At 43.8% G+C, this 12,379-nt stretch overlaps 1 protein-coding gene across 1 annotated transcript in view; it reads left to right on the forward strand.

Moving 5' to 3' along the window:
- Window positions 1-3,177: 3,177 nt before the first annotated feature.
- Window positions 3,178-12,379, forward strand: part of myo15ab (myosin XVAb) — a 110,957-nt gene continuing 101,755 nt past the window's right edge. Inside the window, 7 exon segments of the mRNA XM_034187757.1 lie at window positions 3,178-3,557; window positions 3,560-5,217; window positions 7,703-10,237; window positions 10,757-10,867; window positions 11,007-11,330; window positions 11,452-11,649; window positions 11,845-12,077. Coding sequence (XP_034043648.1) covers window positions 3,416-3,557; window positions 3,560-5,217; window positions 7,703-10,237; window positions 10,757-10,867; window positions 11,007-11,330; window positions 11,452-11,649; window positions 11,845-12,077 — 5,201 coding nt within the window. The 5' untranslated portion in view covers window positions 3,178-3,415.

A 12,379-nucleotide genomic window follows, 5' to 3' on the forward strand; every position in this document is an offset into this window, starting at 1 on the left:
AAGAATCACTTGTATCATGAGCGTAAGTGAGCTACGGCATTTGGCCATATGGAGCTTTCTCTGAGCCTGAGCACACAGGTGTCTCAGGTATCGAGGACCCCGTAGGCTGGAAAATACCAAGGAGATGTCATCCTTTCATCTGTCTGCACTCTGCAACTAATAGATGCCTACTTTCAAGAGCTGGGGATGGACTGGTTGTTGGCCTAAGTCATTGCCACCCTTGACCCAAGGTGGTTCCATAGTGTGGTGGATGCTTAGCAATGATATGTTGATCAGAGGTTTGACTAAAATCCTTGTTCAGTCTGATTTAAGACAAAGGGTTCTGAACTTAAGATGATCACACCAGACCTGAGTGTGGCTCATCAGACTAGCAATGGCTCCACTCTGCACCACACCCTGGGAAAACAAAAAGAAAACGCAAACAATCCACAAGAATCCAGATACACCTCACATTAATGCTGATGGTTTTTTCAGAGATGGCATGTATGTGTGTTAGTGTGTATATATGAAAATTCAGTAAGTTATATCTTCTATTATATATTCCAAATCTAAGGTGGAACTCTACTAGTGTATACTAAGGTACACCTAAATATCTTAAAAAAAAAAAAAAAAAAAAAGGAGAGCAGAACCACTTACGTGCCTGGTCTTGAGAATCGGGGATGGCAGGTTGAAAAGCTTTATTATCCCATGGGAACTCTCCCTACCCACCCAAACGGCTCAAGAATATGGACAGCATGTATATAAGTGACATTTACACAATCAGGGTAGTAAACCACATATACAAGAAATATAGTTACTACATAATATTATAGGAGTTAGCTCCTTAATCCTAAGTGTTCATATTGGAGAAGATTGTAGTATACGGTACATCTACCTAGTCTGTAGACTTGTTGTAAAACTAAATTATAGCTAGTAGGCTAAGCTATAAATCTGGTTATGTTATTATAGAAACAGAAGCTATGATGTAATATGTTTTCAGTTTCTATCTAAAGTTCACCCTGCTAGCTAGGTTATGGATTGCTACTATAGGAAGACAAATTCCATATTCTACATGCTTTCTAATGAAAACCCCAAACTTAGATACTATCTATTCATATCTATTAAAAAACCCTTTAAACTGAAGAACCATTAAAAATCTATACACCATGTAAAATAAAAGGGCAAATCCAAAAAGTAGGCTAACTATAGCCAGATGAGCTACTGTTAATTTAGCCGTTAACTAGCCTAGCGCACCTTGCTAGCCAACAAAGCTGAACAAAGCCGGCAACTGGCGTATAAAGCACAATAGCGTCATTTCACCCTACAATAACGGTTGTAACAACAAATACATATAACAAATACTACAAATATTACAAATATATAACAAATGCAAACAAAAGAGTTATGGATAAGACGCGGATTGAGGAGCGGTCCAGTATCTGACTGAACCCAGCATGAAATAATCAGAAGCAGTTCCAAAAAGAAAACACATTTATTTTTCTCCCTTTGTGCTATACATGAAATACTAAATAATTAGAGTTCTGGTGAGGTGAAAAGGCGGCGCGCTCTCTCAGCGTCTCAACAGTCGGAGTCCGAACGTTCAGGACTCAGGAGTTCCGCCAAATACCCCCCCAGGTGACTTTCCCAGACTGTACTCTGCGAAGGAGGAACAGAGATGAGATTATTCAACACTTATTACTACGAAATATTGTTTAGAGGCAAACTTATCAGCTACACGTTTAGGTCTGGTTTCAAAACTTAGTTCAAAGAGGCTGCTGCTCACAGCTAGTGGAGGATCATTAATCCGCACGCCACTGCCGTGAGGAGCACGGCAAACAATTTCCACTAATAATTACTTATAGCTGCGTATAAACGCCAATTTACATTCACGGATAAACTTTTCAGAATATTCACCTCTGTCGTGTGCTGACAATGTTTGCCTCTCACCCTCGTCCTCCTTCACAGGCGCGATGTCAGACTCTGAACAGCCCTCAGCATCCCACATGGTCGTCACAAGGTCGTATTCTCCGGCAATCTTATCCAACTCACTGCTGGTTTAAATGTAGTTCTTCATCACTACATTGGTACCAGCTGGAAGTCATTCAGATCTGCACGTGAACATCACAGGTGTCGTGGATTGTCCTGATAGAGAGCCGCACGAGAATGCAACAGGTGCAGCCAATCATCGTAACAGAGGAGAGAGACTCTTCTGCAGCACATTTTCCTCAGAGAACAGCCCAAATCACCTGGGAAGGAAAATAAACACAAAACAACCCAACCTTGTCCAGCCAAACCCCCCCAACACACAACAAAAAGTGTGCATTAACGTTAGTTTCCCAACCAGAACCGACTATGTTGTTAGCTATGACAAGCAGTGCTGCAGCCGGCTCGATAAGCTAACGTTAGCTGCTAGATTTAGCTAATTGTACTCCAGTCCTCCTTGTTCCTTCATCCCCCGCATCCTGTACATGTTATCACTAATATAATAATATTGAAAAGTATATGCATGTGTTCTGTCTGTCCTTATAGGAGCCTTCATGGGGACCAGAGGTGGGAAATGTAGAACTACTAGAGCTTGCTGGACCTGTGCTCACACAGATACTGCACCTGCCTGTAGTTCTGACACAAATTTAAAGAGGCATATCTGAGACAAGAAGACTTGTACAGGTTAGATTGATACCATTGTTTAATTATTTAAAAAAATAGAATTAGAGTGTTAAGTATACACTGTATAGTACATGTAACCACAGCCTGTGTTTATGTTCAGTGTGGTTTAGTGCATTGCATCCAAAGAGAGGTCATGATGTACTCCTAGCTACTTATCAAAATGCCTGGCAAGAAAGACCCCAAGAAGGATGCAAAAAAGGGTGGAAAACCTGAACCAGAGAAAAAGAAAGAAGAAGAAAAGAAAGGAAAAGATGACAAAAAGGCTGGAAAGGATGATAAGAAAGGCAGCAAAGACGATAAGAAGGGTGGCAAAGATGATAAGAAAGGAGGGAAGAAGGGAAAGGAGGAACCATCCAAAGACAAAGGGAAAGATGCTGAAAAGAAAGGCAAAGGAAAGAAAGTTGAGTCAGAGGAGGAAGAGGAAGAAGTCCTGAGTGATGAGGAAGAGGAGGAGTTAAGTGAAGACGATGATGAAGAGGAAGATTCAGAGGATGACAGGAGAGGGAGAGGACGAGGGGGAAAGGGGGCTAAAGGGAAGAAAGGCGGAAGGTCGCGACGTGGGGAAGAGTCAGAAGAGGAAGATGATGAGGATGATGAGGAGGAAGATGATGAAGATGACGATAGCAGATCCAAAAAGAAATCCAGAGATGATCGCCACCGACAGAAGGGAGGGAAATCTGATGTAGACGATAAGAAAAAGAAAGGGAGGAAGAAAGACGGTACCCCGTCAATCCCAATTAGGGATATCCCCAGAAAAGGCTTAAAAAACATGTCCAGGATGTTCATGAAGTTCTCTGGCTTCAAGAGGCGCAGAAACAGCAGGAAAAAGTTGAAAAGTACTTCACGTTTGTTCCTTGGACTGGGCAAGAGAAAGAGCCGACTGGCTAAGAAGAAACGCCGGAAGTCTGTGCTCAGAACGCTTCTCGATTCATGATGAAGTTTAAGGCCAGCAAAAAGAAAAAAAAGGAGACCAAACAAAAGGCGGCAGGCAATGGGAAGAAGCCAACCTATATGTTGCTCCGTTTGGGAGGGAATGACTCAACACAAAAAGCAGGCTTTTTTAAAGGGTTATTTGGGAAAAAAGACAATGATGGCCCAGCTGAAGGCTTCAAGAACAGAGGGTTTTTGCTGGGTAGGGTTGCAGCTGCCACTAACTGGTTGACGAAACGTTTTCTGTCTAGTAAAATGAAAGGAAATTCAAGATCCCGTCGCTTTGGAGGAAGCAGATCACACAGAGGTTATCTCCAGGGTTATCATAATGATGGATATGAACATGACGAGGGGGCATATGGATACGACCAACATCGGGCAACTTATGGAGGCTATGGTTATGATGGATATGGAGATAATGCTTCTGCTGCATATAGAGGCCATGGTCAGTTTGATTACTATGATAATGGAGTAGGGGCAGCAGACTATCAGGACTTAGGCTACTATGAGGGAGAAGGGCTCTATGATTCCGCTGCAGAATATTATCAAAGTGGCCTCTATGCTGATGGTATGGGGGACTACTATTCCTCTGCCCAAGACTACTACAACAATCAGGAAGTTGATTATTATGGTTACCAGCAACAACAACCAATGGCAGCATATGGTGATGAAAATTTAGACTATTATGCCTTAATGGGTGAGGACCATATCCATGGAGGTGAATTAGGTGCATACCTAGACCCTCATTCTCAGGGTTACTATGATCAAAATGGTCAAGGACTGTACTACAATGACGTACAAGCGGGATACTATGGCAATGAGGAGGCAGGCATTTATGAAAATCCCTATGTAACACCAATGGGAATACAAGGCGGATTTTCACAAGACTATCAGCTTAGCTACAGTGATGCTGGCGTGCCCTACCAAGACTACAGCGCACAGCAGGCCGTAGGATTCTCACCAGGAAGCCAACAGGTCTATGGCATTGGAGTGCAAGGGATGGATCCAGTGCAAGGTCTGTATGCAGATCAATATGGAGCCCAGTTAGAACAGTATGGGGATGATAGTGGGATTCAGGGAGGAGACATAACATTCAGAGTTCCCAGGCCTCAAGTGCGCCTATTTGGTAAAGAGCCTCTAGATGTGCCTTTGCCACCTCCGCCTACCTTGCCACCTGATCCAGAATTTGAAGGCATGTCCGAAATCCAGTATGAAGACCAAATACCTCTTTCACCTGCTCAACATCCTGACATGATGTCAATGCAACAAATGGCAATGTCCCCACAACAAATGTTGACAGTTCCTCAAGAACAAATGATGATGCCTGGTCAACTACAAGCTGTTATGCTTCCTCAAGAACAAATGATGTCCCCAGAGATGATGTCACAGCAACAAATGATGTCCCCACAGCAGCAGATGATGTTACAACAACAGATCATGCCACAAGAACAGAGCATGTCCCCCCAAATGATGCCAGCACAGATTATGTCACCGCAACAGATGATGACCCCACACCCCCAAATGATACCACCTCAGCAACAGATTTCCCAACAAATGATGTCACCCGAGCAACAGATGTTGTCACAACAAATGATGTCAGCACAGCAACAGATGATGGCGCCACAAATGTTCTCACCACAGGTGATTATAGCTCTGTTGTTTTATTGATTTTGTTTTTTGGATATATCTGTGCACATAGTAACCTAAATGTCCTCAAACTTAGTAGCTCCAACCTAAAAGGAGTGTTTTAGGTCAAAGCTAATACAGTAAAAATATGAATATTAATAATATTAACATGAATAAATACTATTTCTACATTGTAATATGAAGTAGAAATTAAACAGTCATGGATACTTAAAAGTCAGTCAAGTGTTGCTGTGAACATTAGAAATGCTGAAACAGTGAGTGTTCTTATATTCCATTACCCTACTGTGAGTCAAATGATGTAAGAGTGTACCACACACTGGGCCTCATGTATCAACGTTGCGTACGGTGCACTGAAAATATACACCAGGTCGAGAGGTGGCGTAAATTATACACCAAAATGAACCAGCGCTGGAATCCACATAAAAATGAAACTGATCAACATGATGAAACAGTGCCATTATACAAATCAATGCATATGTTACATAAATAACACTTTCTTGATTATACTACATAATAATCAATACAAATCCCGCCTTTGCGGGATTGTTATGGAGCACGATCCGTGGTCACAGCGCTGAGAAGAAGGAAAGCACTGCACGCCCTTTTCTCCAGACTTCGAGCCTGGAGCCAGAGCAGCGCTGAGCTTAACTTCATGTGGTGTGATCGTTTTAGACTATGAAATTGATAATAACAACTGTAGTTTCGTCATTCCCTTAATTCGCCCGTGCTGCAACCAGGTTTTGTCGTCTCCATTCGGTTGTCACAATAAAATAAATACAGAAATACATTTAAAAAATAAAGAAATCTGACAGATTAGGCGTGTGTTATTAATTGAGCGAGCAAATATCCACATGTCAAGAATTATTGACATGTGAAAAGAGAATACAGTGGTCCCTCGCTATAACGCCGTTCACCTGTCATGGCCTCGGAGTCTCGCGGAGTATTTAGTCCAATTTTGCATGCCTTTTTTTTACAGTGTTCTGTGTATCTGTTTATAAGAATCTTGTTGCCCAGAAGAGAAAAGAGCACCAACAACTACTCATAACTGTGTTTGTCACACGGAAACACACACCTGCTGCAGCGAGATGTGAGTGGGAAAAGGTGCAGCGCCAGGACGCAGAGGCCCGATCTGTGAAATACTGATCAGTCACTATTAATAATTTCTTATGTGTCCGACCTCATTCATTGATCGTTAAAATTAATTTGTTAGTTCTAAAAGCCATCATAATTATTTATAGGAAAACGTTCTATTTTTATTTCTCAAACAAATGTTTGGGCCTAAAAACAGTTTGGTATTATTTTCCTACTAAGGTTTGAACTTTGAGAGTGTTTACACACGAGAGAAAAGTGAGAAAATGTTCATGCCTGATTGAGAAAGTGTATAAACTGTGTAGTGAGGGGTTTTACAGCTTTGAAACGTCTATAATAATTGTAAAAAATAACGCTGACTACGTCGCGGTTTCACGTATTACGGGCTATTTTTTAGAACGTAACTCCAGCGATTAGGGACCACTGTAACACTTTATTGATTATATACTACAAAACAATTGATACGACGGCCGCTTTTGACGCTCTATTGGCACGCATCGTGATTGGTGGAGATCTTTTTCATTGCCATCTTCCCGGCTTCCATGTCGTAAAATGAGGGTGTGTCTGAAGCGGAGTCTGAATATTTATGGGCGTGTTTATTATAATTACGATCGTTTCCACCCGCCGCATTTATCAAGATCACGTCAGGCCTACGCCGGAAATGGGCAGGTGCGCACTGCTTGATACATGTCACGGCGACTTTGGTGTATTTCAAGTTTACGCCGTAAATTTACGCCACAAGTGCGCAACATTGCTACATGAGGCCCACTGGGTGAGAGGAGGACAAACATTCACACAGTCATGCATCCTCTCACTGCTAATTAACTAAATCAGCTAATCTTGGACAATCAAGGGCTTGGAAACACCAGACCTGATAAACCAGATGTGCTTGCAGCAGGTACACATTGAAAACATGCAAGAACTGATCTCCAGGAGCATGGTTAGTAACTTCTGCTCTACACTGTACTGGATGTAATATCACATGGTTTTCAAAAAAATTAGCTTTTGCACATAACATAAATATGATTGACAAATAGTCTGAACTGAATACCAGTAGGAGAAGCATTGGCATATCAGAATTTGTCATGAGTCCCACCACAAATTAGCAAGTTTCCTGATTTATGCAACTTGCAATTACATCAAAATGAACTGATATTGACAATGGCTGTTTTTGAGAAGAGAGGATGGACTGGTTGCCTGCCTGGGTGATTGCTATCTAGGATCCAGGGAACGTCCTTAGTTCCCATACCTGACTTGATGCTGAAATACATTTTACTGCTATGATATTTGCATTTAGTTCATTTGTATATTTGTCAAATGTTTGAGAACATATTACGCTTTTTGAAATGTTATTTGATTTACACATTGTTATCTCCTGCTTTGCCAGCAGCAAATGATGGAAGACCAGATGATGATGCCACAGCAGCAAGCTTATAGTCTACCTACAATCCCGACTCCAACGGCTATGATTATAAAGCAGGCAGGTATGTCTCCGCTTCCTGGTCGGCGCCTGCAGCCCTCTCCGACTCCATCCCGCCGCTCTGTCATCTTGCCCTCCCCTCAGATGCAACGTCATCCCCCTGTCATGGCTTCTCCAGTTCCATCTCCGATGCATTCACATAGACGAAGCCCCTCTCCACAGCCATCCATAAGAAGTGGGTTTGTTCCTGCTCAAAGATCTCCCTCCATTATGTCAAGGCGTTTATCTCCTCCATCCTCCCCCATGGCATCCCCTCTTACTCGCCGCCGAATGCAGCCTCAGAGAGTGCGGTCTCCTCCAGCTCGAAGACCATCACCACCTCATTCTCCTCGTACCTCCATGATACGGCGCAGTCCTCCACCCTCACCTAGAGCATCAATGAGGCGACGCTCTCCACCATCTTCTCCTCGTGCATCCATGAGGATGCGAAGTCCTCCAGCTTCACCTATTCCCGCTCGTAGCCCAATTAGAGGACGAAAGATTCCAAGGCCAGCATCTCCTCCCCTCTCACCGGGCTATGCATCTCCACGTCTTTCACCACAGCTCACTAGAAGACTGGGTCCCTCTCCGTCTCCTTCACATCGCAGTTTTTCTCCTGCTGGACCTCAACCTGCTCCATCATCGTCAACCCTCTCCCGTCGATCAACTCGCTTGCTAAGGGAACCTACCCCCTTAGCCAGGCCTAGGATGGGGGGTAATGTTCCCTTAGGTACTGTCAGGCCATCTCCTATGGGCCTCCGTGGCCGTCCAGTGCCACCCCCCACCCAGAACGTTCGCCCATTCCGTGCCTCTTCTATTCATAGTAACAGATCTTCTGTTCTAACTGTGGACTCTTCTCTTTACTCCTCCCCTTTTCAATCCCCTCATATGGTCCACCGTGTTCCCCTGGGAAGGAGAGAATCTGGTCATTTTCCTCCTCGCCCTGTGGCTCGGGGACGTCCTCTCATGGTCCAACAGTCCATGAGAAGCAGACCTCCCTCCTCCCCACAGCCCTCTCTTAAACCTATGCCACATCTTACATCCCCACGTCTCTCTCAACGACTTTCCCGTCATTCCTCTCCTCTCCTGCCTCCTCGAGCTGCTCATCCACCAACTTATGTGCCGGAGACCAATCTTTATCCTGATGCCTATACTGACCATTCTCCTCAGTTTTTTGCACCTGCTTCTCCCATGTTATCTGGAGCTCTGCAAAACCAGGCCATTCGTGATGCATCTTATTTCTCCCCACTGCAGAGACCAGTGTCTCCTTATGAACAGCCAATGATTCCTTCTTCTCCCATGCTGACTGGAGCTCTGCAAAACCAGGCCATTCGCGATGCATCTTATTCCTCCCCACTGCAGAGACCAGTGTCTCCTTATGAACAGCCAATGATTCCTTCTTCTCCCATGCTGTCTGGAGCTCTGCAAAACCAGGCCATTCGTGATGCATCTTATTCCTCCCCACTGCAGAGACCAGTGTCTCCTTATGAACAGCCAATGATTCCTTCTTCTCCCATGCTATCTGGAGCTCTGCAAAACCAAGCCATTCGCGATGCATCCTATTCCTCCCCACTGCAGAGACCAGTGTCCCCCTATGAACAGCCTATGGTTCATTCTTCCCCCATGCTGTCTGGAGCTCTGCAAAACCAGACCATTCGTGACGCATCCTATTCCTCCCCGTTGCAGAGACCAGTGTCCCCCTATGAACAGCCTATGGTTCATTCTTCCCCCATGCTGTCTGGAGCTCTGCAAAACCAGACCATTCGTGACGCATCCTATTCCTCCCCGCTGCAGAGACCAATATCTCCTTATGAACAACCTATGGTTCCTTCTTCTCCTATGTTGTCTGGAGCTTTGCAAAATCAGGCAGTGAGAGAAACATCTTATATGTCTCCCCTTCAAATGCCTCAGTCCTCATATGGTCCATCTGCACCATCGTCACCCATGCTATCTGGAGCCATGAGACATAGTCAGGCACTAAGAGGTGTGGCTTCATATCAAACACCCTCCCTCCATTCCCCATATGGGCCAACTGTGGTAACTCCATATGATTATATTGCTGAACCAGGCCCAGCACCTTTGCTGCATGATGCCCTGCAGAATCGAGCAACTGTACAGGGTGTCTCATCTTTAAGGACCCCAATGATGCCACGCCGGAATTCTTATGCACCCACTTCACCCCAGCTGCAGCATGCACTACAACAGAATCCAAACCTTCGCCAAGCATCTTATCGGATGCCTCTACAACTCACACACTCCCCATATGGTCCACCACCACCCTCTTCACCACTGCTTGGAAATGCCCTGCAAAATCAACAGTTGATGCAGGCATCATACCGTCTGCCCGACGGAACACTGGTGTCACCATATGCTGATCCACGTTCCTCTCCATTGCTTGGCAGTGCCCTGCAAAACCAACAAGTCCGTGGAGCCTCATATAGATTGCCAGATGGATCAATTATCAGGGTAGGTTAAAAAAAATTTTTAATTGCTCTTCTATTTGAGGATGTTTGCTACAATAGCATTTTTAGGAGTAGTAGTAGTAGTAGCAGTAGTAGTAGTAGTAGTGGATTCATCTCAAAGAGCATTCAGAGAGAACATGCCTCTACAGAACTGTTTTAAGTTTTAATTGCAGAATTATTCACTTTAATTTCATTTATTCACTTTGTTAAGCAAACCCTGGATTATGATCTCTATCACAGCAGATGGATACAGCAGTGGACACCTTTGTCCAGTTTTTTCTTGCAATTAAGTGCAATAGCTCATGTGAAATATTGATGTTGTTGGGATGAATGTGTTGTAAAATTGAACAACAGGAATTTGAAGCCAGATAGTTTACTTGTTTGGATATTTTAATAGTATTTATGTGCACTATCATTTAAAATGTTTCAGAGTTGAATGTTATGTAAAAGAAGACAAATTCCTTCTGCTGAAACTCATTCTATCCACTGTTCCCTTTGGTACTACCCCTCCTGACCCAAACAGGACCCACGTATTCCCCAGTCTCCTAACCTTTCCAGAGCTCTTCAGAACCAGAATCTTAAGACTGCATCCTACACCCTCCCTGATGGATCCATCATAGACCCTAGACATCAAGTAACACATCATTCCATTTTGTTTACTTCAGTTAATGCCTTTTACCAAAATGACCTTCTGTTTGCCTCCTTTGCATTCTCATGCACATATTTGTTTGAGGTTAGTGATTTTTATGGCTCTTTTGTGTCTCATCATACAGAAGCCCATTTCTCCAAACTTAGCGAATGCCCTGAACAATCCAGCACTGCGTGAAGCCTCCTATTCTCTCCCTGATGGGACCATTGTGATTGATCCCAGGAAACCAAAGTCCCCAAACCTTGCAGCAGCTCTTCAGAACCCTTACCTTAAAAGTGCATCTTACACCCTACCTGATGGTACGATCATCATTGATCCACGTAAGCCTGTGTCTCCAAACCTATCTAGAGCCCTTGAAAACCCTGCACTACGTAATGCTTCGTACAAGTTACCAGAAGGGACAGTGGTCACCAACCCCAACGCACCTGTATCACCAAATCTGGCAAAGGTTAGCCATTGATTCAGTGTCTTTATGATTATCCTGTGAAAAATGTGATTTCCAGACCTTTGCATGTGGCCTTCAACACATCGGTCTTCCTCACATTAAAATCAGTTCTTCTAATATTTAGGCTCTAAATAACCCAGCCTTGAAGGGAGTTACCTACACTCTCCCAGATGGAACTATTATCGTGGACCCAAGAAAGCCAAAGAGTCCAACACTGACAGCTGCTCTGCAAAACCCCTATCTAAAGAGTGCCTCCTACACCCTGCCTGATGGAACCATCATCATTGATCCACGAAAACCAACTGGCCCTGACCTGTCTAGAGTGTGTGCATATTAAAGTTACCTTCCTTTCACTTTTTAGAAAGCCATGCAGTGTTTGTTTGTTTGTAAGTTCAACATAGCTGTCCATCAGTTGCAGATTTCTGTGTTACGAACACTGTTTTAATGTAACTTGTGAATTGTGACTGTCACTGGGAGTACAAGTAATGAATTGCTGTCATACCCTCGGCTCCTTCAGGCTCTTGCTAATGAGAACATGCGGCATGCATCATATCGGCTTCCTGATGGTACCCTGATTATCCCGGGACAAAAGCCTAACCTTTCATCGGCTCTAAGGCAGAACATGGCGCTACGATCTACAGGTCTCTATCATCTTTCAGACGATTCTGTACTGTCAGGGGCACCCAAACCCACTCCTCCCAATGTCGCCTCTGTGCTGCAGAAGGGGGAACTCAGTGCTTTCAATTACAGGTAAGAATCTACCTCTTTATTAACCCCTTCTAAGCCTGTATATTCCAACAATAGGAAATTTCACATTTTATTTGTGAGATACTGACGAGCCAAAATGCAATGGGTGGTAGGGGGTTTTAATGGATGCTTATGATTGAGATGCTGTAGAAAATTACATGGTGACAGCTGAAGCTGCACATACTACTTTTTTTAAAATAGGGACATTGTGCCTGCATTTCTGTAAATATGCCAAAATTATCTCAATGGTAAATTTGATGCTGGTAAATTACCATTTCAAATTACCATTACAAAAGTAAATGATT

Source organism: Thalassophryne amazonica, chromosome 15 (assembly GCF_902500255.1).
Source record: "Thalassophryne amazonica chromosome 15, fThaAma1.1, whole genome shotgun sequence".
Classification (NCBI taxonomy): Eukaryota; Metazoa; Chordata; class Actinopteri; order Batrachoidiformes; family Batrachoididae; genus Thalassophryne; species Thalassophryne amazonica.